Source organism: Drosophila albomicans, chromosome 3, assembly GCF_009650485.2.
Source record: "Drosophila albomicans strain 15112-1751.03 chromosome 3, ASM965048v2, whole genome shotgun sequence".
Taxonomy (NCBI): Eukaryota; Metazoa; Arthropoda; class Insecta; order Diptera; family Drosophilidae; genus Drosophila; species Drosophila albomicans.
Genome location: NC_047629.2, coordinates 17,340,505 through 17,366,574, shown reverse-complemented (window position 1 = coordinate 17,366,574; position 26,070 = coordinate 17,340,505). Strand labels below are relative to the sequence as shown.

The 26,070-nt window shown below is 40.1% G+C and overlaps 2 protein-coding genes across 3 annotated transcripts; both read left to right on the top strand.

Annotated features, from left to right (window-relative positions):
• The first annotated feature begins 5,624 nt into the window (after positions 1-5,624).
• LOC117568306 (leucine-rich repeat-containing protein 34) lies at positions 5,625-6,954 on the top strand. The gene is made up of 2 exons (XM_034248852.2): positions 5,625-6,079; positions 6,134-6,954. The coding sequence occupies exons 1-2, from the start codon at positions 5,671-5,673 to the stop codon at positions 6,874-6,876; spliced, it is 1,152 nt and encodes a 383-aa protein (XP_034104743.1). The 5' UTR covers positions 5,625-5,670; the 3' UTR covers positions 6,877-6,954.
• A 554-nt stretch (positions 6,955-7,508) lies between these two features.
• On the top strand, positions 7,509-26,024 carry LOC117566643 (putative sodium-coupled neutral amino acid transporter 11). Of its 2 annotated transcripts, XM_052005820.1 has the most exons (11): positions 7,509-7,656; positions 8,065-8,469; positions 13,990-14,049; positions 19,450-19,749; positions 20,007-20,121; positions 20,224-20,476; positions 22,157-22,227; positions 22,412-22,573; positions 22,641-22,753; positions 22,974-23,165; positions 23,287-26,024. In XM_052005820.1, the coding sequence occupies exons 2-11, from the start codon at positions 8,413-8,415 to the stop codon at positions 23,527-23,529; spliced, it is 1,566 nt and encodes a 521-aa protein (XP_051861780.1). In that variant the 5' UTR covers positions 7,509-7,656; positions 8,065-8,412; the 3' UTR covers positions 23,530-26,024. The 2 variants fall into 2 exon arrangements, with proteins under 2 accessions (XP_051861780.1, XP_051861781.1); XM_052005821.1 differs by lacking the exon at positions 13,990-14,049.
• Positions 26,025-26,070: the final 46 nt, after the last annotated feature.

The following is a 26,070-nucleotide window of genomic DNA, read 5'->3' as shown; positions in this document are numbered from 1 at the left end:
ATCTATTCATTTGACAGTTTTCTTTTCTTAGTGCAATCTATAATATTTGTCGTAGTCTCTCTTTATTATTATTTGTTCGTCTTTGACTTTGAGACTCTGGCGTCTTCATATTAAAGTTTGTTTATCTAATCTTAAGTACATTGTATTGTTAGGATCTACCTCGAGAATTGGGAAGCTTTAGAATGTGCGTGCTGATTAATTCAAATCAAAAAGTGCGTGAGAAGGCGTACTTTTGCAAGTACATTCTGTGATATACCCGTCGTATGTATGCATCTAAGAAACTCGGCGGAAACAATTTATTGTGCGTGCGATTTAAAAAGCCGGTGCCTGGCACGATCTTAACACAAAGAAGACCCAAACTACGCAACTTTAAACTATCGAGCATGGTTGAGTCAAAAGTTTTCAGAATACATTTGAAATACCTGATATTTCTTCAATATAGTTTTGTATTCAGCGCTTGAGCAACAATTGCGTCTTTTATTATCTATTCCTGGACAAAATAAAGTAAATTCGCATAAATTTCCTTTAGTTGCAATAATAGATTCAGTCTATTTTAAGATAGAGCTGACGGAAACCCATTGCCAACATACAATAGTTTCGGCTAGACGAATAATTTGAACTACTCGTGAGTCAATTATTGAAATGAGTTTCCCATATGGATCAAATCATTCAGCAGTTTTCAGTTTCAGCTTTATATGCATACGTCCCAATTTCGTCAGCTTCGTTCAAGAGCGAGAGCGAGAACGGGAGAAAGGGAAAGAGAATGAGGATGAAACAAACTCATTCAATAATAAGTTATTTTTTTCAATTTGCATACGGAAATCACAAGCGAGACTTCAAGGACGTTCTTGATTTATTTATTTATTTACTTTGCTGTTGTTGCTATATCCGAGAATCCAAAAGAAACCACGATTATCATCGTTTTCGTTTTTCTAAATCTCTTATTTTCTGTTTTGTTATTGTTCTTTTTTGGTTCCTTTCGTTTTTTTATTTTTTATTTTTTTTGGCTGGCTGGCTGTCTGGAACAAATTGAATTTCTAAATGATTGTATAATTTGGAGCACTTTATAAAGTCTGGATTTCTCACCGACTGTCTGTCTGTCTATCTGTCTGGCTGACACTCTGACTGCGGACTCAGTCAGTCGACACATTGTTGAGGCTTCAAATGATCCACCTACATACTATATTTGTATATGAGACAACTCGGGGGCGTGGCGGGGCAGCCAGACATCGTCTGTTATGCAAAGTTGCAATCGCATCAAATGCTCGGAGACACAGATCATAATCGCAGCAGAACAAAAATAATGCAAATAATACTGCAAACAAAACCAACAAAAAAAAAGGGGACAGCAACAAAAAATGTGGAACGAGTTCTTTCAATCTGCAACAAAAAAAAAAAAGAAAAAAAAAAACAGGAGGCAAAAAAAGCGTGCGAGACGTTTATATAATAATGTTTATTTATTTGACTTATTCACACATTTGCATAGAATTTGTCCCACTTCGTGGACAATAAACGAAAATGAAAATAAAAACGAAAACACAAATAAACAGTCAATCAGGGAGACGACGACGACAATTGGAATGTGAAATGAGTCAAAACACGAGTGGACGAATCTTTTCGATATTTCATTATCTTTCCAAGGCTGGGGAGGAGTATACGTAACAGTAAGTTAGCCTAGTGTTGTGGTAATTGAAGATCCCTTTGATCTTAAAGGCCTGCCAGACTGCAGACACACGAGTGCCTGAATAGTTGACTAACTGAATGTATATTTAAATCATCTATTTTTAAGTGAGCGCTTGCCTCTGCCACACACGCAGAGTGAGTTGGAGTGTTAATTTTAAATGGCGCTGTCGCTGTCGCCGCAACAATTTTCAGCTGTGTACGACCAGGTGCGTAGTTCCACCTTTCTCTCTCTCTATAATTTGTGGTTTTACTTAGGGGGAATACGAGGGGCCGATCACCCGATTGCCTTAAATTGTTTCTGTGAATTACGGTAGCATTTCTTCAACCAATTAATGTTACCTGCCGCCGAGTGACTGATAAAAACCAGTAGCTGGAGCCGCAAAAACCATTTGGTCAATAAACCACTTGGCTGACAGATTATACTTGTTGTAAGTAAGTGTGGAATAAACATCTGTGGCACTTTTTTGTCAAGTGGTCTCTGTCGACTATTCTCAACTAGAACAGCAACAACAACAACAACAACAACAACGACAACAACAACCAGATCACAAGTTGAGTGAATTTTTCTATAAATATCAAAATATCAAATAATCGTTCATATCTTTAGCACGCACTTTTCATACGTTATCAGGATTATGTGTGCGGGTGATTGAACCGTAAAATAGCAGCTTTGATAATCGATTCAACCATTTATATAGTATGCATAGTATATTAATTACGCAATAGCATCAGTATCGTCATGCCTAATTTTGGCCTCTCATAGGCTGTGTGCTAATTAAATTGTCCAACGGTTATGGAGCATTTTGGGTGAAGTGAGCGCACTTGAGCGAAGTGCAAGTGTACTGAAGCAATGTATTTGAGCATCAATAAAACACATAATTAATATAATTGTGACTATGTCGAGGCGCGTTGCATGAGATCACAAAATAACAAGCCAGCGCAATCGCAAGGAAGCACTTTAGGCATCATCATCAGCAGCAACAGCAGCAGAGGCAGAAGCAGAAGCAGAAGCAGAATCAGCGGCAGCAGCACGCCAGAGGTCTATTAAAAATACATACATAAAGCAGACAGCACAAGTCCAGACCAGACCTGGGCCTGAATCAGAAGCCAAAGCAGAGGCAGACACAGACCAAGTCAATAAGTTGCTAACTTGATGTTGTTGTTGTGGTTGTTGTTGCTGGTCGAGCGAACAGCGCCCAGCACTTGGGTGTTGCCTGCGATGTTGCTTGGGCCGATGCTGTCTCTGCTCTGTGTTGATGGTGTTGTTGCCGGTGTCGGAGCTGATGTTGCTGCTGTTGTTGCCGGTGCCGGTTGTCGGTTGCTGGTTGCAGTCGCCGAATGCAGTTGTCGTGATTGTTGTCTCAGATTGCATGTGGAATGCAAAGACCAGGAGCCAATTTGTTATTGTTGTTGTCCATTGCCCGCTGGCTGCTACCGTTGCAGTTGCCTCTGCGTGCTGCTGTCGTTCAGCTGCTGCAGCCGTTGCACGATACTCTTGCTTCGAGCATAACGATTTCCCATATCACCTTGGTCATGGGCATTTAAATATGGTTTTAGTCTTTAGTGAGATAAATAAAGAAAATAATTAAGTATTAAAAGTATTTTAAGAAGTAGTTTGTAATATGATAGTTTATATTGTTTTGTATTTGATTTATTTCTTATATATTCTGTAATGTAGCTGTCATTTTAGATAGAATTGTAAGATCAGTAGTAAGAGATCTTGAAATGTTATTTGTGATGTAAAGTAATTTATTTTATTTTGTAATACATAATTCATTCACCTTAGTTAGATTAGATAAGTTTAATGTTCTTTGGGATTTTAATTTAATATTTTAATAAATAATATTAATATTAATAATTAATTTAACACATAATTTCGAGCTTGCTTTGGAGTTTCTCATTTATTACTCAAGGAAAAGACGAACGATGTATTACTATTATTTCCGTATTTGTATTCAATTCTAAATAGTGTATTGAAGCTGCCATTGTGATGACTTACTTGTCTTTTCTGATTGTTATTAATTTTCGTGCATTTTGGTTCTCGGTTTTTAGGCGTTTCGTGTGCCGTCGTCGTTTGGCTTCTGACCAGCACCAATCAGCCGCAACCAGAGTCAGCCGGAGTAGCACTTGTGCCGAGAGGCCAGTAGGCAGTCAGTCAGCAGTATGCAGTAAGTAGTAACCAGAGAACAGAGACAAGCGAGACCAGAGAAGGAGAGACCAAGAGTCTGATAACCAGACCCCGTGAGCCAGACAGACCGTCGCAGACGATGCAGAAGAGGCAAAGTAATGTTGATGTTGGCATTTAAGCAGGCGTGTAGTCGCATCTTGTTGATTGTCAAAATTGACAATGAATGCGCTCGACACAGACTCACACACACACACACACACATACTTATACTGTCACATGGCAGACACATAGTTGAGACAAGTGCATACATATATCTCAGATGTCTGGCGTTTGTCTGGAGGCCGTCGCAGACATTCGCTGATGCTGATGTTGATGTGCATGTCGATGCCAATGCTACTGCTGCTTCTGCTGCTACTGCTGCTGCTGCTGTTGTCCTTAAGTGATGCATCCAAATATGGACCATTGCTGCCTCTGGCTGGTGGCAGGTGAATAAGGCAAGGCCCAGACGCCTTGGCTGCTGGCTGACTGTCCGGACATGGGCATAGTTTGGCTGCCTTTCTGACTGCCTGACTGCTTGCTGTCTCTGCCTGCTGTTTCACACTTTGCATTTCGTAAAAAAAATTTATTTAAATGATATGCACATGCGATTCGCTCTTCTTCTTCTTTGGCTGCTTGTCGCTGTCGTCGCTGTCGTTGTCTGCGCTCCACTAGCTGTAAACTGAGACTGTCTGCAATTATGAGCGTCTGGTTGTCTGCCTTTTACAATATTTTTTATTAAAATTGTTTTTGTTTTTAATTATCTGATTTCTAAGCAACAGAGTGAGATAGCGCGAGCTCAAGAGAATGGGATGCAGATAAACATCGCCATGTGTAGAGTTTAAAATTTCAATTTGGTTGACAGGCAAACGGGCAACAGGCAACGTGCCACCAAATTGTCGCCGCTGTTAATTGCCTTCCGTTGCTGTTGCTGCTGCTGCTGTTTGCTTGCCAGCCATTTTGTTTGGTTTGGTGACTAACCAAACCGCCAGCGGACAGCCACATGAAGCCAGTGACGTGCGGCTCCTTCCTGTCTGTTGTCGTCGTTGGTCTTGACCATAAATTAATGCATAATTACAGCACCTCATGGTAGTAAAAGTGAAAAACAATTCTTATTTCTGACGAACCATCAGCATGTGGCAAATGGCTAAAGTATTGTCCAGTTTGTCTATTGAATGGGCACCTGTTATACTAGACACCCCTTCACTGTCGCAGTTCGCCACGTTCTCTCGCGATGCAATGAGAGAGAAATCGAAGCACGTTATTTTTAAGCATTTGTCGTCGCGTAAAAGGCAATCAAATAAATGAAGATGCAACCAGTCCATAAATGGTTCAAATATCTCAAGACATTCTCCACTCGCTACGTGCATAACGATGCAGTCACTTTTCTCTTCCTCTTAACTCGTCTTCTTTTTTTTTTTTTTTAGTTATGCTTGAGTGTTATAAATAAATATGTACGTCTATAGGTCTGAATGCTTATTTATAGGGCAGTCGGCGCATGCCGGCACGCATTTAGCCGCATTCGTAGGGCACTGTGTCCAAGCACGTGGCATTGAATTAATTCATTGTGCTGCAGTCGCGTTTAACTGGTAAATGAATGAAATATCGTTAATGGTAATTTGCCCTTAAAGTTCTGCTAACTATGCTAATGCGGCAGCCCAGCGCAAAGTCTCTGCTTAGCTATGTCACAGGGTGTTTCATGCTGCCTGACATTCATTTGCTAATTTCCGTTGCATACTTTGCGGCAGTTGGCTTTTATTTATAGTTCAGTTGAGCATCGAAATGCTCAACTTGTTCAGTTTTTATTTGTCACAATCGTAAGCATGCTGCCTTGCAAATACGCTCCGAATTCCAATGTTGAAGAATCTATTATTAAGGGACGCTTGCTATCCACACTATTGCTCGAATGTTGGCAGCGGGAGTACGACAAACGGCCCTATACCAACTTTCGGTTTCGTCGTCTAGACTTTGAGGAACGCTTGAAACGCAGATATCACTGCTTTGGCGACTTTCGCGTTATTGTTAAGTTTTTGTTGAAGCACGAATTGTCTTCTGTTTCGATATGGAGTATTTTCGTAAGCAAAGCGGATCCACATTTGCTGCTGGACTTTGTTCACTCGCTGCTACACGTGCCAAGGATTGAGTTGAGGCTCATGCACTTGCCTGAAGAGTTTTTTGTCATGCTGCGCTTAAATGCAAACAAGATGAAAGTTGGCATGCTTAGCTTGGAGGGTAAGTGAGCAATGTAATTGCCATTATGTCTGATAATTTCTAAATTTATTGCAGGTACTCCCTTGACCGATGAGAAAGCAAAGCAACTGAGAGAGTTTTTGTTAGCCAGTAAAACGTTGCATACGCTCAACGTTTGCAGCTGCAGCCTGAGCCTATATAACTTTGCCACAGTGGCCGATGGTGTGCATAAATCCAGCAAAATGCGCAACTTTTATGTGAGTCGCTTGTTGGCCCTTAATTTATCGATGGATTCAGAGAAGATTGCCTCGATGGTGGGATCGTTGTTGATGCAGAACAAACTGGTGGAACTCACTATGGAACAGTGTGAGTTTCTTGCCCTTGACATGGAAATTGTTGCCGAGTATCTTGAGAATAAGCACTGTTCGTTGAGGAAACTCAAACTGGCATACAATCTAATCTCGGCCGATGGCGCCCTATTCCTTATGCGTGCCATAGCCAAAGGTGGGACATTGGAGCTGCTGGATATTAGCACCAATTCGATTGGCTCACATGGCGGTGAATGGGTTGCTCACTACTTTAGTTCATGCAACATGTTGCAGCATTTGTATTTGAATGACAATCGGATCGGCGCCGAGGCCATTAATCTGCTGCTGTTAACCATCAAGAAGCCATGTCGCATCAGACGACTGCAAATATATGGAAATCAGTTCAATTCTCGATCTGCAATGATTCTGCGTCGTCTGCTGGATGCCCAGGTTATAATGCAGGAGGAAATCGACATTAGCTATACCTACGATGAGGCCCTAGAGGATTATCGAATTGTGCCATGGCGTTGAAAATTATTCTGACATTTGATGTGTTCATTTCCAACAGAAATCTGTCGTGTGAATTAGTTTAAATATATTTTAACTCTATTTGAATTGTTATCCTGCATAGTAGCGCCATCTATTGAGTGCTTTCTGGCAGTTCAATCTTGTGCACGTGCACAAAGCTTTCAGCGAGCTCTCAGCGCATTCTCGCGCTCTCGCTCTCTCTCCTTATTGGTGTCGTTTGTTTTGCAACTATGAATGAAATGCGAAAGCTAAGGGTTGCCAGATAGTTTTGTTATGCAATCCATGGAATAACATTAGTGCTTAGACCCAAACTAGGCGCCATTTGCCTTTGGGCAAGTCCAAGAACTTTTGAAGCCGCCAGACTAAAGCTTATGAGTTGCCTTTGACTAAGCTTGTAACGGTAAACAGCTGATCTGACAGTCTGGCAACTTTCGCTCTCGTTTCCGGCTTGTTTGTGTGTGTGTGTTTGTGTGTTAGAGTGTGTGTGCATTATTGTTGGCGATTTCAAAGTCAAACGGCAACAACAACAACATAATGCGCAGCAAACAGCTGCGAAAGCATTGAGCACAAAAACTTCAACAGCAAACAGAACACGACGAGGACAACATCGGCAGTCGACAGGACAACGACGACGACGACGGCGACGACGACGGCAACGGCAACGTTATCCTTGTTGAGAGTTTCGCAATATATTTTTATTGCAGCAGTCTCATCGAAAGCGTCGAAGCAACTAAATCGCATCGAGAACCAACACACAGAATCGGGCCTAAAAAGAAACCGAAAGTAATAGAAATGCATAAAAATATCAAATCAAACAACAAGCTAAAAATTTTTAATAAAACTCGTTTTATAAATTTTGAATAAATGCGGAAAAGGGAAATGCATAAATGAAAAACATTTCACTGTGATTTGATTTGTGTTAAACGCTGTTGTCTCGATGTTATTATTCTTCTCGTTGTTGTTGTGCAAGCGAAACGCTTTGAACTGTGCGGCAAAAAGGAAAAAGCGAAAAAAAAAAAAATAAAAAGGAAGAGTTTATTATGTGGCACAGGATATGAGGGCATCCTGCTGCTTTGACTGTGTCTAATTATAATACATGAAAGAGGCTTAGCTTAAGACGAGTTTAAAAAGCGCTCAAGCGTTTAATACGAGACGTTCTTTCATTATGATTTTGATTACCTTTTTTTCCAGGCGGCGGCTGCTGTTTTGTTAAATGAGTTTGAAAATAGCATTTTCACATGGTCACTGAGTGTGCAGCTAAGTGGCGCTAAGCGACTTTCAGCATACGGGAAAGCACAAAGTCAAGACCAAGACCACCCACCTAAAAACTCAGCTCACCTCAACTGAAACTAAAACTTATCTGAAAACTAAAATAAAGCAAAGCTGTAGTTGAAGCTGTGCTGTAGCCGTAGCTGTAGCTAAAGTTGAGGTAGTAGTTGTAGCTGCAGCTCAATCTGAAACTGAAACTCAACTTTAAACAGAAGCCGTTAAAACTTTGACTATAACTAGCAAAAGACGTTGTCAAATACCTAAGCAAAAATGAACGATAGTCGACGCAACACGGCAACGGAATTCAGTTACATACTGCAACGGCAGGTGAGTTTGTTACCCAGCGAAAACATGAAAAGAAAAAACTTATTACTTCCTTGTTCAGCCATCCACCCACTCAACGACTTAGCCACTCAAACACATTCCTGCCAACTACCCACATAACTAATTGCATGCATTTTAGGGCTGCTCTTTTTTTTTGGCCCTTTATTAGGTTTAGCTTGGGCAGCGTGCTCTTGCCATTGTTTCAGTTTAATTGCAAAGCATTTGCGCTCATTAACTTGCCCCAACAGGTAGAGCAACTAATTGCAAACCCAAAACACAAAGCTAGCAATCCATTCCCTGCACCTTTTCCCTCTTTCTCTCGCTCTCCATTTGTCGTTACTCGTTTGCCTTGTCACACTTCCTCCCCCGCACGTAACCGAGTGCATAATTTCTGCTCGACAAGAACTACGTCTTTGTTAACTTGACTTGAAAATCAAATCCAACTCAATTCACACACACACACACACCACCCACCCACTTTTACTGTCGCTGATTTTTCCCCTCTCGCTATCGCTCTCCCTCTCGCTGTCTCCCTCGCTCCTTTACTTGTTTAATCAAGCATCGATTGGCCTTTCCTTCTGGTTGCACATGGCGTATGCTTAATGGACTTTTGTCCATTGAATTGATTGCCTTTTTCAATTTAACTCATTATCCCCATCTTTCAAAATGGTTTTAATCAATCTTCGTGCATGAACGTTGGTTATTCTGTCACCCCGGGGTCGCACATGACAGCAAAAATATGCTACAATTTTCACAATTTCCCTCCATTTATCACGTTACATGTAAACATTATCTTCATGTCCAAATATATATTATATTATTTGCTATGTAGTGAACACAGCATGCAGATGCAATAAATAATAACGAAATGCACATTGTCAATCAATAATCTGTCCGCTGTGATTGCATTTTCCAATTGATCGGAGTTGCTTGCACATTTTCCCTCAGCACGAGACTCACGTTGTTAAAACAATCAATAATATTTTCTATTATGTACATACATTATTAGTTGTAGTTGTTGTTGAGCAAGTAGTTAATCTTGTTATGCTTTAAACTGTTTTGTTTTATATAATCATTTTAAAGATTTTAAAGCTCATTCAATTGGTATACATTTTTATTTATAAATTATTTGATTTTAAATTTGAGTTTAATGGAAAATTAAATTATTTACTTTATATGGTCAAAAGAGATGTCATTCTTGCAGCTACTCTTAGACTTAAATATAATATATTCAAAAGATGTGTAGAATGATAGATAGCTAACTTATAAGTGAAGTGAATATAAAATTCAGTTTTTTCTATTTAAATGATTTGACAAGCCAAGTTATTGTTGAACATCATCGAAATTCTAGGACAGTCTGTCTAGATGATTGAGCATTCTATTCGTATTCGAATAGTTTTCGTGAGAAGTTTGCAGCAATAGGTATTTAAATCATTTGCATTTCGTTTTGCGTAATCCTTTGTCAGGTTTAGTTGTTCAACTTGATGAGATGCGTCACGCGGACATCTCGAAATTTGCATATGAATTGCTGTGAAAACAAATTCCGATGAAAGCCGTTCGGTTTATTCATACATCTATAATATATGTATAAGTATGTGTGTGTGTGTGTATGTTTATGGGATATGCATAAATGTGCGACGGTGTGTGCAAAAGCTATTGACGTGCCGATAATCCCTTAAGCTTGCTACGATAAATACGTAACTGAGCAGGGTCTCCACTGACGGCATTGAAGGCAGAAAAGACCAGTTGAGGGATTTGGATTTGGGGTTGGGGGGTGCCATGGGAAACCCGTGTTGTAATGGTTAGCTTTGCGGTTAGCTGACAGAAATTCATTAGATTTTTGTGTTGCACATAAACTGGCAAATAAACAATCTGCCACGAAATTGGCTTGCGTGTGGGCTCAATCGAGCAGACGGTTAAATCATGAATGAAATCAATTTGTTTCGTGCTCTAATGGCGATGACGGAGCAGCAGCAGCAAACGCCAAGCAACACCATTGCCAAATTACACACGCTTTGGGCATTAAGACAATGACACATTCGACGATGCAACAACAGCAACCACAGCAACAGCAACAAGCAAGGCTAATATTATTTTGATTGAGTGATAACTCAATACGTTGCCACAGACTGAACGAAGAGAATGCTGCCAAAGGCAAATTAATAAATCACATGCAAGAATCACACAAACACAAATACTCACCCATTTGGGATTGTTGAATTTGTTATGATTAATGAATGCGAGGTGTTTGTTTGTCTCTCTCTCTTTCTCTTTGTGTATTTGCTGTTTTGTGGTAACCGCAAAACTTTGCCACATGAAATTTGAGTTATTTATCGTGTGTACTCTGACCTTTGCCCAACTCTGGCAATTTGTCTGCTTTGTCATCTCTCTGCGCCTCTGTTTGTCAGGGGACCACAAAAAAAAAGAAGCTTTACTTCTTTTTTTTTGTGGTCCCCTGAAAAGAAAAGACATTGCATATGCCTCAGCATGTCCTACAAATTTAATTAGGCGTGGCAAATCTTTCTCAGCGCCCTTGGGAATCTCAGGATGCTGCTGCTGCTGCCGCTGCTCGCTGTGGCTGCAACATGATAATAAAATCGATAAGCCGCGCGTCTTAACCTTTAATTACACAACATTGCCGTCGCGCATATCTCTGCGATGCTCTCTGGCACATTTATCATACATATACACACATCCTTTCTAGCGACGCACACACACACACTCATACACACATATTTTAAGGATTTATGACGCCTGCTGAACATACTGATGAGTTTTGCAGCATTGTTATGATGGCTATGCAGCGGCAACGACAGAGGCAGCATGTGGCTTGGCATTGCTCGGTTGGTCGCCTGCGTCCTGCTTAATCGCCGCTTAATATGCATGGCATGTGGCTTAGGGTGTGACCTTAAGGCAGGCCTTGCGCCTTACTTCTTACGCTCTGCGACTTCTCAGACGTTTTTTTTTTTTTTTTGTGCCCTCCTGCCGTCATCTCAGCCCTTTGTTTGAATATCAAATAAAAAAAAATGTCAGCGCCACTTGCAGCGCTTTGTGGGAGAGCTCAAGTTCTCTCGCTGCAACTCCCGCAACGCGTTGCGATAACAGAAATCAATGTTCGTCTGCAAGTGCAACGCTTGTGGCAACACGTGCCACACACAGAGTCAGGTGCAAATATTGACAAACCTGCTTTGCATACAATTCACTACAGACTGCACAGACAGCAGACAGAGTCAGCAAAGTTGTAAAGTATACGCCGTGTTGTACATCGTGTGGTATGCGTAATTCGAGTGACGCTGTGCTAAAAACTCGACTTAACTCAATTGCCACCAATGGTCTTTGAAGCATGCCACCACGTAATTGTTTTATAATCAAATCCTGGCTAGAAAACTATTTAAACATTGTTGAAGGCCAATGCGGCGCCAGCGTCGACATCATCGCTCTACTTTCTGCCTCTAACTGTTGGTTCACGCTGTTGTCCTCGTCATCGTCGCCATCGTCATAGTCATCGTCGTCATCATCATCGTCCTGTCACTGACAATGACTGAAGTGTATGTGTGTCAAGGGTCTGTCGAGTGCTGAGTGAAATCAAATTGCAAACTCTCGCTCGCAATGTTCGAGTCCAAGTTCAAGTTATGCAATAAGTGCATAACTGTTGCGCACACACACAGAAAACGAACAGCATAAATAAATGTAGCTATATAGTATACACAACTTACAGTTATGCATATTTATATATGTTGATGGCGCAACAGCTGCTGCCAAAGATTGTGTCCATTATCTGGATGAAGGGAAGCAACATAAAAATCTGAAGCCGCACATAAAAAAAATGGCACAAAGGTGTGGCAATCCTCTGGCTCTCTTCCCACTCCACCCCCCGGGGGGTGGGAGGAATGGCTTCTGTTGCTTTAAATGGTTTCGATTTCACGTCCATGCCGATTTTATGCCTCTGTGATGGATTCAACGTGTGTTTGCGATTGTATGCGTCGCTTCTGTGTGTGGCAAAACAATAAAAACAAACGCGCTCTGGGGCAACAATGCGCTCTCTGTGGCGCCTCAGTCTTTTCTGCCTGCCTGCCTGCCTGTCAGTCTATCTGTCTGTCTGTTACACCATTCTCTCTGTGTTTTGCGTTCAACTGTGCCGTATTTGTGTATATCTCGGTAACTGACGGCGACGCGAAACAACAGCCAACAACAAAAACAACAGCTTTGAAAGCAACCCAACCCACAATCCAATCCAAAATCCAAAACAGAGCGGGGACCACACAGTGGCAGTAAGTCCATTGGGCCGAGTCTCGCTTTCACATAAAAATAAGTGCGAATCCCGTGTGCAGACTGTGCTAGACTATGCAGTTATCCTTTAAATGACAAGGGCTTCACATCGTCGTGATAAGCTCTTAAATTACTCTGTGAAGCGAAGCTGCAAAAGGCATTTTTGTTCTCAGCAAAAAGTGATAAGCCTATTGATAGCGTGTGAGTAATGAGGATTTCCTGGCAACATTTGTTTGCCAGCTTCCTGTTGTTCCTCTTGACTTGGCTTGACTTATGCATATTTTGACTACTAAGCGACGCTTGGTATACCCTTTAAATAGAAATAGAATTTTAAATGTTGTAACTGTTGTGTGGGTTTGTCAAGTTGTTATAAAATTAAAATGCGATAAGAGCTTGTTAACACTGTTTTTTTAATAAGACTCACAGAAGTTGTGGTTGATGGTGAAAACATTGTAAGAGTATTATATAGTAGGGATTCTCTTAAAAAAATACTTTTAAAACCAATTGATAATTTACTTCAAATACAATATTAGGCGAAGTCCTTTTCAGCTAGTGCATTAGAAGTACGTTAGTTTCAGTTTTTATTATACTATATCTAACCTTTTTGAATAAATGCATAAAATATCAACATCCGATTCAGCAACATACAATTTTATAAAATTTATTTATGGAAATATTATTTTTTTTCTAATTCCTTTTTTTAAAGCAAACATTTTATTTCATTCAGTCTAAATACAAAATTATAAATTTCGTTGCTCTTTTTCTACTTTCTCCTCTTAATAGCAATTAACTTTTTTTAAGTGCAACACTTCTCTTATAATTGACAGCTTTGTATTGAAAACTCTTTTTTGCATTTTGATGAGTACAGGGTATTAAAAAAAAACACGTGTTCAATGTGTACTTATATATAAGTATAAATATATATATGTGTATTTGGCATGCGAAATAAATTGGTTTCGTTTTTGTTGCTTTTGTTTTTCGTTACTGTTTCTGTGTTTCCATTTCCATTTCCGCTTGTGTTTGTTTTTTTACTGTTCTGGTTTTGTTTCCTTCAATAGCTGTTACTTGGTATGCAGTGCATATTTTTATAGAGCACGTTGTTTTATAACCCTACAAATAAATCGTGAGTCCAAAAGATCAATTAAGCTGCTCCCGTGCAACAATTAATAATAGCTACAATTTTGATTTGGATTTTCGATGTTACCATTTTAATTTCTCTTTTTTTTATTTTGGGTAATCGATGTTGCTATTCAGGGAAGCGATGTGTCCGCTGCTGAGGCTTATGCATTCGACGACTTCAACAATTTAATGAAGGTAATATGTTTGACCCACATTTTGGGGCAAAGCTGGATGGGACTTGTGCCCCATAAACATGCAAATCGGCATGTCTGCTGCCTTCACACATTCACGTTCTTTCATTCACATTCACATTCATTAAATTCCAAGTGCTGATATAACCCACAGACATACACACAGACACAAAGAGGGAGGAGAGGAGATTGTACATTTTCTAGCTGGGTGAAAATTGCTTTCGCTTTTCTCCGGCATCAAAGAATTTCCTTATTTCGAAATATTTTCAGCTTGACGCCTTCTGGGCAGCCAACTTCTCATTTTTTTGGCTTTTTATTATTAAATTTCATTTCAATTTGAGTTTATTAAAACCAAATGAAAAATGAACTGAAATGTAGTGGGTTCAAACATTTCTCTTCTCTGCTCTTTTACTATAAACAAATGTGCCAAAAATGTTTCAACCTCACACACACGAAAAAGCCGTCAGCAGTGACCATCAAGTTGATTAAAGCGCAAAATTTGATTTCATTTGCAAATGCAAGTTGCAAGTTGTGAAGTTCTGCAGAAATTATTTCGCAATCCCTTTGAGAATTACAGATTAAATATAGCTGAAATAAATTGAATTATCTGCGCTTTATCAAAGTGAGTAGCAGACAATGTTAAAGTTAAGGCAATTTTCATTCCCTTGTTTTGTGGAACTTTCTCAATTTAAGTAAAATTGTTTCACTTGTCGATAAATTTGTATGCAAGTCAGTTTGTGTCTTTGCGATAATTAAATTGAAAATGTTTAAAAAACATTTATAGGAAAAGTTGCACATTTTGTGTGTAGCACTTGGGCAAAAATTGAACAAAAGTTAGCAGCAATTTGATTCTACACTCAGGGCTGAGGACAATGGCAGAAACTTGTGTAATTTGATATGTTGATGCATGACCATGTAAGGATACAAAATCTACTCTGTGTGTTTGTGTGTGTGTAGGCTTTGTTATTTTTAGGCTAACACTGAAAGTGTTGGCACTGCCATTAGGGCCAACAAGGCTGTCCGAAATCCCGAACAAAACAAAGCTTGCAATAAGGACTCCAAAAGAAACAAAATGCCTTTTGTCGACAGTTTAAAAAGTTCACTCGACTTACAAATACCCTCGAATTGGCTGGCTTCTTGTCTTCTATGCAAAAACTATTTAAAGTTCTTCTAGGGTAGTGAAAAGAATGGCATCCATTTGTCAGCTATGACTTGTGCCCAAGTAGCTGATTGTTTGCCCAACTAATGGCAAAAGCAGAGCAAAGAAAATAAGGCCAGCGTGAACGCAAATTGCCAATGCTTCAAATGCTTTGTTAAGAATACGAAATACATATATATATTGTCCAAAAAATCTCAACTCGACTTTGTAGTTTGTTCCAGTAATTTATGCACTTTATTTGCAGCCCAAGAATAAAAATGTCGAAGGACAAAAATAACTTATTAATTGCAAGAACAGAAAGCCGAAATCTAATTATATTCTACATTTTTTTTTTTTGGGCAGCAAGACAAAAGACATCAAAGTAGAAAAAAGGAAATAAGGCCAGAAAAAGTTTTCACTTGCCTTGTGGATGTTTGTGTTGTCGTTGCTCGTTGGTCGTTGTCTGAGGGTTGATTTTATTTGTTTGTTTATCTGCATGTGCACCAACAACAGCAACAGCAACAGTAACAACAACAACGATAAAAAGAACAACAGGTCGACACGCTTGTGTCAATAAGGTTCCGAAAAGCGCAGTTTTTGCGGTTGACATTTGCCATGCGCATAATTACGGTCTGACATTTCGGTTAGCGCATGTTAATTGCAGGCCCTGCACCTGTCTCTGTCCCTTTTCTCTCTGTCTCTGTTGCTGTCTCCACTCCAGTGCCCACACCCCCAACCACAGCCCCCTTCGACTGACCCTTGGACCCATCTCTTGGCGTTGTGTTGACATTTTGTGCCTAAACGTTTTCAACAAATTAAAATGTTCGGTTCTTGTGTTTTTTTTTGTGTTTCTCTGTGTTTTGTTGTTTTTACTCGTGGCGCCTAATTTCATTAGGCAAACAAAACTTTTTGCAACCGTTGCTCTGGGGGTATGTTTACTGTACGTGTGTGTGAGTGTGTGTGTGTGTGTGTGTGAGCACGCGTATGTGCAAAGTCGAGTGTTGACTATAGAAAAGTAGGAGCAGACTTTTTCTCTCGCTGTCAGAATGTGAACATGAATATTATTAATTAAAATCGTGCAATGCATGAAAAGGTTTGTTTGCTGCCTATCTGAGAATTGGATTTCCTCAGATTGCCTACCTGTGTGTGTGTCTGTGTGTGAGTATTTTTCTATTTGTATTTGTGTTTGCCTCTGGACAATGTTTGCCTTTTATTAGAAACGTGTACCTAGCCCACAAAGACTCTGGACTGCGCATTGCCTGAGCCATTTTTTTTCGCATTTTAATATCCTACGATTTGTGCAAATATATTTTTGTGTGTGGGTGTGCGAATGTTCAGTGCTAAAAGAAAGCAGAGCACAGAAAAAAATCACTGCTGTTTACTCATAAAAAGGTTGCCACACAATTGACTGAGTTCACAAAGAAAAAATTCGGGGGAAAAAACCTGAATTCATTGCGTATAAAAATATTTTGCGCATTGATTGAAATTATTTGCTTATATCATTTGAAATAATATTTGGTTAATTGCATCAGGCGCTAATTGGATTTACATATATTGTAATTTCGTTGGATTGCGTGGTGCAGGACATCTGGCTGTCGTCTATTCCTTGGCATGTCAGCATGACTCTTGTTTGTTGCTTTTTGCCACTTTTTGCGCCTCACACGCTTTGGCTCAATTGAGTTTCGACCTGTGCACCCCCCACCCCCCGCCGTCTTTCGCTCTCTTTGCTTAACTGCCCACCTCACGCTCTGTTCGGCCTTTATTTTTGCATGTTGCCTTTTTCTCAGTTTCTCTTTTCTCTTTTTGGCAAATTAATTGGATTGCGCGCTTTAATTGCCTGGCAGGGAATTTGGCTGCCAAATTATTTATGGCATTTTCCATGACAATATTTATGGGCTTAACTTAAAGCTTTAACTTCTTTTTGTTGCCATCGCATACAATGTCTTCATTGTGCTTAACATATGTCAACAAATCCAAACATCTATCTATGGCCATGTGAAAAGTCTTGTGGCTCGGTCTGGTGGGAGTTGAATGTTAAATATGAATTGAGGCAGTCAGCCAGGCGGGCATAATAATTATGTGGAATTGATTGTTGCCGTTGTCATCGCCTTATCAAGACCCTTTTTGTCCCTTTTTTTCCCCTGTTTGATACGCCCGAGAAAATTTAAGGCATCCCGGGACCAGTTAACAGAGTTCAAGCAGCTATAACAAAAATATTATGCTGAATAAATATTATTTCCGAAGGGATGGGAAAAGTGTACGAGTAAAACATGCTCGTATACCTTTTTGCACAATTGAAGCGATAAGTGAAAACGCTTTAAAACTGCCATTTAATGGCCAAGTTGTCGTTCTCGTTGTTGTTGGTTTAAGTCAAAGCTAATTGCCAGGCCCAAAGGAGGCAGCAACGTGCTGCTGCTCTTGCTGTTGCTGCTGCTCGTACTTATAAATTAGGCAGTTAAATGTGACATTCAAACTGTGCGCACGTATGTGGCACGTAACTCAAAACGAAAAACCCAGAGAAAGAGAGAGCGAAAGCACAAAAAAAGGTACAAGGCTGTCTTTTAGATTTGACAGATAGAAGATATATAAGAGCTACACCGACAAGCCGCAGCAGCCTTCGAATCTTGCTCTGACAGATTAACGACCAACAACTTTCTCTAGCTTTCTCTCTATGTTTCGCTTGAGCCTTAAGTTTCACTTTCGCTTTTGGTTTTGGTTTTGCTCTATCCACCGTGTTGTCTGGCTTGTCGTTCATCTGATGCCGCAATTTATTTTGCCGTGTAGCTCTGCTGGCTGGTAGGAAGGAAGGACACTTGGTAATTTCATTTGTCTGGCTGTGTTGTGTAGCCTTGATGGTCGGTCGCATCCTTGACATTGCCGAGATATGCCTGCTACTGATGCTGTCATTGTTTCATTATTGAGTGCCGGGCAAAACACACTTAATAGTTTTTACCCCCGCCCTTCCTTCTCCTCTGGCTTGCCCATAATTAGCCATTTGCTTTGATACCAAATGCCATTTTTAATGGTACTTTGCCACGTGCCGCGTGAGCCGCCTGAAAGTATGCAACAAACTTTGCCACCTGTCGCAGGAGGTCGCAAGTCGCAGGTTGCACAGGTCTGTTGCTGTACGCCACTTAATTGAATTGAAAAACTCACAACTCGCACGTAATTTGCTTTTGGAAATTTTCATTGCTCAACCTAGAACGTAGCAGAGGCGAAAGAGCGGCAACAGCAACACCGACACACTCTCAAGCTTACACCAACACCTGCACACACACACACACAGAGTATTGGGATGTGAGGATGGAAGGCTTTTAAAGCATCTCGCGCTGGGTAAACATTTGCTTTTTGGGTTTACCCCGGCAACTTGAGTGAGTTGCGGAAACAGTCAACTAGCGAGAACACTACGCACAACTTTGTTGTTGTGCCTGCCTTATCCAGTTAGTGCACGGTTCGGTGTTCGGTGTTGACTGTTTGCTGTTTGCTGTTAGCCGTTTCCACAGTTTTGTCGACTGTGCCCAAGTTGCTCGTCGTTTGTTTTTGCCGACTAAAAAAAGGGAAAAACTTGTTTAATTGCAAACAGCTGCTAAAAACTTTTCACTCGCAATGCAGTAAATGCTTCAGCATCTAACAGACACCAGCAACCAGCAACCAACAACCAGCCAACAGCTACAGCAGCTGCTAACTTGGCTTACTGCACAAACACTCTCACATGTTTTGAGGGCTGTCACAACATTGGCCTTGTTCCGTGATGTGGCATTTTATTTCGGGGGTTTTATGTGTAAGCCCTTCATATAAACTTGTCTTTTATAGCCCTGTCTCATGCCGAGAGAAGCGAGATAGAGAGAGAGAGTGGGGAGCGGGGGTTTGCTTTCGCGTTCGTCATAAAAATGGCAAAATGGAACGCAGACAAACACTTGCCAACGCTATGTAACTGGTTCTGGCAGCGGGCAATTTACGATAAGGTTGCGTCAACTACCTGCACATTGCGTATACGCAACGTTCTCTAGCTATCTAGATGTGTGTCTCGGTGTGTCTCGGTGTGTCTCTGTGTGCGTGTGTCAGGAGGACAGTTTGCTTTTGATGTAAAGAGGCACTCGAGGCAATTTTGCGCTCTTATCCCAATCAACGTGCAATAATAGACTTAACTGAACCGGACGCAAACACTCTCGCACACTTGCTGCTCACACACACACACACACACACACACACACTCGCACACAACATTTACTGTAGTCTTTTGTTTTTGCTTAACTCTGCCTTTAGAACGACCATCAGACACATCAGCAACAGGGCCAACAACAACTACAGCAGCAGCAGCAGCCACAACAACATCGCCAGCAGCAATCATCGCAGCAGCAACAACAGCAGCAGCAACGAGGGGGCGATGTCATGTCCGGCGACACGTTGTCCTCATTACCACAAGCATCGTTCAACTATATCAACTCCATCGTTGGCAGCGGCGTCATTGGCATACCCTACGCTCTGCACCGCGCTGGCTTCGGTCTTGGCCTCGCTCTGCTCATCCTGGTCGCCTACATCACTGACTACTCTCTCATTCTAATGGTAAGTAAACGAATGTCCTGCGCTCAAATCATGGCACACATTCACACACACACTCACGCACACGGATGTCAAAGGTCGCTCGCCTGGTCAGCTAAAGCTGGCGAGAAATTGAAAATGCTGACGGAAATTGAATGCTTTAAAGTGTTGAATTTATCTGCAGCAGCAGAAAAATTAATGCATTAGCATAATTAATGTGTGGTCCGTTCGTACACATGAAGAGGGATAAACGCACTCGTTGTAGCTCATTTCATTTTCAGGTCAGATGCGGTCACATCTGCGGCAGATTTAGCTATCCGGGCATCATGGAGGCCGCCTACGGCAAATACGGTTACTATTTGCTCTCGCTGCTGCAGTTCATGTATCCCTTTCTGGGTAAGTGCACAACTTTAAAACCCAAACCGAAAAGTTAATCGTCGAAATCCCATCACAGTGACCAATTCTCTGACACTTTATCCCCCTCTTCTTCTTTTACAGCCATGATATCGTACAATGTTGTCGTGGGCGATACTCTATCGAAAGTTTTGGTTCGCTTCTTTCCCTCGTGGGGCGATTCCATGGGCGCTGTGCGGCTGGGCGTTGTCTTTTTTGTGACGGTGGGCGTGGTGGTGCCCCTATGCCTCTATAAGAACGTCTCACGTTTGGCTCGCGCCAGTTTCGTGAGTCTGGCGTGCGTGGTCTTCATATTGTTTGCCGTCATCCTGAAACTCATGTCGGGCGATTATAAAGTGTGAGTATCCCGTATAAGTTTTATCTTTAGCTGTGCTGCCTTAGCCTTAGCCTGTGTTTTACGTTCTTCGCTTTTAGTTTTAAGCAACAACTTTTGACGGCTTTTCCAAGTCATAATCCCCCAACTGCTAATCTGATACAGCAAGGCACAAATTTTAATTTATGGCGTTATAAATGCCAGCGGAATGAATTTTCCGTAGGTGTTTAAGTTGAAGGCAAACGTGACTTTAAGATTCATTCCGAGATACACAATGATGTAAGTTATTTGCGTTCTATTTGTGAATATAAACGTGAATTATGGCGACAGTCGACACTTAATCAATGTTAACTTGTGGGCGAGCAATGCTTTTGGCTATCAATAAAATATGTTTTATAAGGCTTTAGATGTCAGGTGTGCACAATAAGCGTCAAGGAATTGTTAAACTACTTCTCGTATACATTTTAAATTAAATGTCATATCTAATTTATAGCATATTAAATTAGTTTTTGAAACGTACATCAAGTATGCACTTAAAATGGTTCAAGTTTAATTAAAGCCAAGTAAAGTCAAAGCTTTAAGCACTTTGCTCAATGCTCAATCAACAGATTACGCATACGCACGTTTGCCTTTTTTGCTGTGCGCCCAAGAGTATGCTATGGAAAATGAATTAAAATAATGTAAATGATTTCTGAAGTGCTGAAGCTAGCAACCAGCTCCCTCGCACCTTCGTTGTTGTCATAACAGCGACAGCGTTTGCTAATTTATAAAAACGACCGAAAAAATATTATAATTTTTGTTAAGTGGCGACGCGGTCTAATAAGGCGGACAGATTTATTTGCATTTTAATTACAAATTGTGTGCGATGGTGGGGCGAGCTAATTTATGTGCAGTCCCTTGCCACATCCTTGCACACCGACACACACACATACACACACACACACCTTGTGTTTGTTTTTTGTGTATGCTGCAGTTGAGGTGGAATTCTGGTCGCTTTAGTGCTAAGTGGCGCTTTAGTGCCTTCAAATCTGTGGCACAACGCGCTTGCCTTTGCCCCGATGACCCGCCGGCGGCATTGAACGAAGCGCAGCTCATAAAATGTACTAGTGTGCCACTTGTTTGGCTTTTATAGCTTTTCATTAGTTTTTTTTTTTTACTTTTTTTTGTGTGCGCTGGCAAGAGACTTGCAACTTTGAATACGCTGCAAGCAAGGGTGAGTTGTTGGCTACAGTTGCCTGACTGGCGACGACAACCGAAAGCTGGGCAACTGCAGTTGCCAGTTGCCAGTTGCCACTTGCCATTCGCCCACTTGACTGGGGGGAACAGACTCAGAGACTCAAGCCCAAGCCCAAGCCCAGGCTCTTCATCCTCATCCCCATTCTCCTCGCATTGCGTATTTCATGGTCAACGGGTACTCGAGCTTAAGCTGCGAAGCTCTCTCCTCCAGCTGTGGCAATGTTTCTGTAGCAGCCCCTGTTGCTGTTGCTGGGCATAAAATTTAAATAAATTTCCAATTTACGCTGCCGGGGTCCGCTTTATCTGCTGCACATTATTCTGTTGTAAGCGGCAACACCTCAGCTTTGGTTTCTCTTTGTATTTTCCGTACATTGCTCAAGCCAACGAAATGTTAATTTGGTGTTAACTTTGTGTAATTTTTGCTCTCTCTTGCCTGTTGCTGCTGCCTGCCTGCCTGCCTGCTTTTAGTACGGATACTGCCGAGTCTTGGCGCTTTGCGAACACAGATCTAATACCCGCCACAGGCATCATGGTGTTTGGTGAGTAGCTAAGTAGTAGTAATACAGAAAAGGGAAAATGCCGCAGCGTAAGTAAGTCGATTTGCTTATGTAACTGAAGGGATAAACCACAACATGATTGAGGCTAAGCTCGGGATTATGCCACAAGCTATTAAATTGCATTCTCAACTCTCAATCACTCTTTCTCTCTTCGCAACTCGAACAGCTTTCATGTGTCATCACAATACTTTTCTCGTTTACCAATCGATGCGCGAGGCGACCATGGAACGCTGGGAGAAGGTCACCCACATCTCAATTGGCTTTGCCTGGACTGTGGCCGCGCTCTTTGGCATTGCGGGCTATTCCACGTTTCGAGCACTGTCTCAAGGTAATTGACAAGTTTTGAATACCATAATTCCTTTTTACTTTTCACTTTTATTGTCTTTTCTGTGCAGGCGATTTGCTGGAGAACTATTGCTGGGATGACGACTTGATGAACTTCTCGCGTGTGCTCTTCTCTGTATCCATATTGCTGACCTTCCCCATCGAATGTTTCGTTTCACGTGAGGTATATAAAGATACTTACGCTATCATAAAAAAAGAAACGAAACATTTGCGAAATGAATTTCGTACTTTTTTTGATAAAGTATCTGCGAGTGCATGCAGCGAATGCATCCTTGAGATACTTTCGGTAATGGTTGCCACTTTATTTTTGGCCAGCTGTTTTGTCCAAAACTTTGTGTGGCCACAGCTTGATAGATTTTCTATTCGTTTTCCTTCGTTCACAGATTGTGCGCGCTTTGGTGCATCGTTTTGTGCTGAAGGAGCCCATCAGTGAGTTCACCGCGGACAAGGATCCCAACTTGGAGAAGGGCGCTGAAATCGATGAGTATTCGAAAGCCATTACCTTGGCAATTGTGTTCAGCGCCTTCATTATATCGCCCATGACCGACTGCCTCGGTTCTGTGTTGGAATTGAATGTGGGTTTATTTTCGATTGCTACTTACACATATATACGTATACATACATATATACCATATACTATGCTAAAAAAGAGGGGAGTGTGAGTAATTTCATGCAAATTTCAAAAACAACTTTTAGGGTCTACTGGCAGCCATACCTTTGGCATATATACTGCCCGGCCTGGCCTACATACAAATGGAACCGCATGCGCTATTCAGCCGGGAGAAGCTTCCCGCCTTGGGTCTGGTTGTGTTCGGAGCACTGGTCACCATACTGGGAGCTGCGGTGCTGTTGCCCGGACTAATGGGCGGCGATTGCCGTTCGGATATTGTGATGGGATATTGCCGGCAGGAGTTTCAAAATGCCACCATGAGGAATTGAGCAATGCACGTGTAAGCAAACGGAGGAGAAAAAGGAGTGGAGCAGGAAAATTGGAGAAGCCAAAAGTCATTAGTTTAGTCATAAGCATTGGCAATACATTTGCATTAAGGATGGCAAATTGTGGTAATCTTTTTCATTGGGTTTGCTTAATCTTTGTTTTTGGTTTTTGGATTTTGGGTTAATGCACCGTATCATAACAATATGTTAGATTTTGGGAAATAGAGGGCGAAACACGACGAATGAATATCTGTACCTGAGTCTCTTAATGTGCAACGTATCTGCTAGCTAGATGTATCTGAAAAGTGTTTAGTAGATGTAATGCGAGCTATTTGAAACCTGAATCTCAGTACAAAGCGAAACGTAATGAAACGAAAGAAAACAGCAAATTGTTATATCATATGTACTTATATGCACCACAAATCAAATCGAACTATTTCTGTATCAATTTAAGAGAATTCCTCCAACAAGGGATTGTTAATGTGAAGTGAAGTGAATTGAATTGTAGTGCAAGTTCCTTGATCTTTAGCAAAGTCGGTCTCTAATGCATGCAAATTTTCGAATAGTTGTTATTGTAATTACCAAAACGAGAAACCAAAACCAAATAAACAAATGTAGGCATTAGTGTAGTTTGAAAATATATTTGGGCACCAATATACACACAATACAGACAAACAAAAAACAGAAATTTCAAGATGAGCGAGAGATGTGTACTAGTATTTGAAATTGAATGAAAAATAATCAAAAGTATTATACCAAAAGAAAATAATTTGTAACTATCTATATACGAATTATATACATACGATATAAAGAAAAATATGTATATGTGGCATAAAGTACAGTTATCGTATCGAATTAAATCATATTTAAACGTTTTATATATATGTATACAAACTGTAGAGAAATTGCTTCAGCTCCAAAATGTGACTAAGCTTTAAAAAACAAAACACACACGAAACCAGAGGTACATGAAACATAAAGACATACAAAACTAGATTCCACTTTCATCGAATTATACATATTATACTACATATATATATATATATATACAATATATATATTATATACTTAAAACTTATTTTAGGGAACAACAACAGTTTTAAGTTGTTTAACAAATGGCACTGATTATATTTTGCATACTTAAAATATATATTTATATTTATATTTATATTGACATGTATCCTCGCAGATTGAGAAAGTTAAAGTATTAAGAAAATTCGGTAAAATAATCCAATGCATTTACGAAATAAAATTGTATATTTCAGTTAATTCAAATCGAAGGCAGCTGATCAAGTCATTAATTTAATTTAGAAATCTGTCATAATCTCATATCAGATTATTCATATTTGAATTCAGATTATAATACCTTCTTTTCTCTTAAATGTTCTGAGCAGAAATCAATAATCAAAAAGGTAAAATAATTGAATCTATTAGTTTAAATTAAACTCAACAACTCAAAACAAAAAGCTTTAAAATGCATAATTAATAGTTGTTAAAGAGTGTTCTATCTGCGAGGGTATTCGATATTCGGTATACCGAATAAAACTATACTTTGGTGTTATGTACGTATATTTTTTGTATGTATATTTTGTGTTATGTTTTCGATATAATGCACGACGATTATGTAAATACATATTTGTATTTGTATTTCTATGTAATTTTTGATATGATTAAAGAGATTATACCACATAATATTGAACATACTCGTACTTCTATACTAAAAGAACACAACAATGCTCACTCTTCTTCTTACTGGTTACTGGGAACCAAAAGTTAATTCGGATTTTCTATTATTTGAAATTATTGAAAACTATAACTCTATCCTAAGAGCTTAACGACAACAACAGCAACAACAAAACACAAAAACATATCATGCCAAATAAGAAAATGGAACACTGGACATAACCAAGGGCTTTTCTATGATACTTTTTACAACAACAAAACTCGATCAATGCTTTTACACTTGAACAGAAACAAGAACAAACAGAAGAAACACACAAAAAGAGAAATTTGTACATACACTTTATAGAGCTGGTCTGCGGAACTATCCCCAATATATAAACCACATACTTACATATATACTATATACTCGTATGTATAATGATATTTTCATCTATCTGAATGTCTTAGTGTGCAGAGAGCTACGAGATGCAGATCAGTTCTACGATATTGAAATATTGACATATATATCACAGAGAAATTATTGTAGAGAATCTCGATGCTCTGAGCGTAGAATTTGTTGCATATATTTACATATAAAGAGTATATAGGTTATATGCATAAAAGATTAATCAAATTTCATTCGAATTAGCATATGTGTAAGCATAATTCTAATAAACAAACTAAAGAATGTATTTTAGAAAAATGCAATAAACCAAAAAACAACAAACAACCAAAAAAAATAACAACTGTGGTTTTTCGCTTATCATCAGCTTATCACTCGCATAGTTTTTCTGCTTAGTTCCCAGCGCATTCTTGGACTCGGTTTGCGGTTTGTGATAGCGTGGATATGCTGTACAGCTATAAAAGCAGTGTTGGTGCCGA

Coding starts and splice junctions, on each gene's coding strand:
- LOC117568306 (XM_034248852.2), top strand. CDS start 5,671: ATGCTGCCTTGCAAATACGCTCCGAATTCCAATGTTGAAGAATCTATT. Junction 6,080..6,133: donor TGGCATGCTTAGCTTGGAGG/GTAAGTGAGCAA, acceptor AATTTATTGCAG/GTACTCCCTTGACCGATGAG.
- LOC117566643 (XM_052005820.1), top strand. CDS start 8,413: ATGAACGATAGTCGACGCAACACGGCAACGGAATTCAGTTACATACTG. Junction 22,754..22,973: donor AATGTTTCGTTTCACGTGAG/GTATATAAAGAT, acceptor CTTCGTTCACAG/ATTGTGCGCGCTTTGGTGCA. Junction 23,166..23,286: donor GTTCTGTGTTGGAATTGAAT/GTGGGTTTATTT, acceptor AACAACTTTTAG/GGTCTACTGGCAGCCATACC.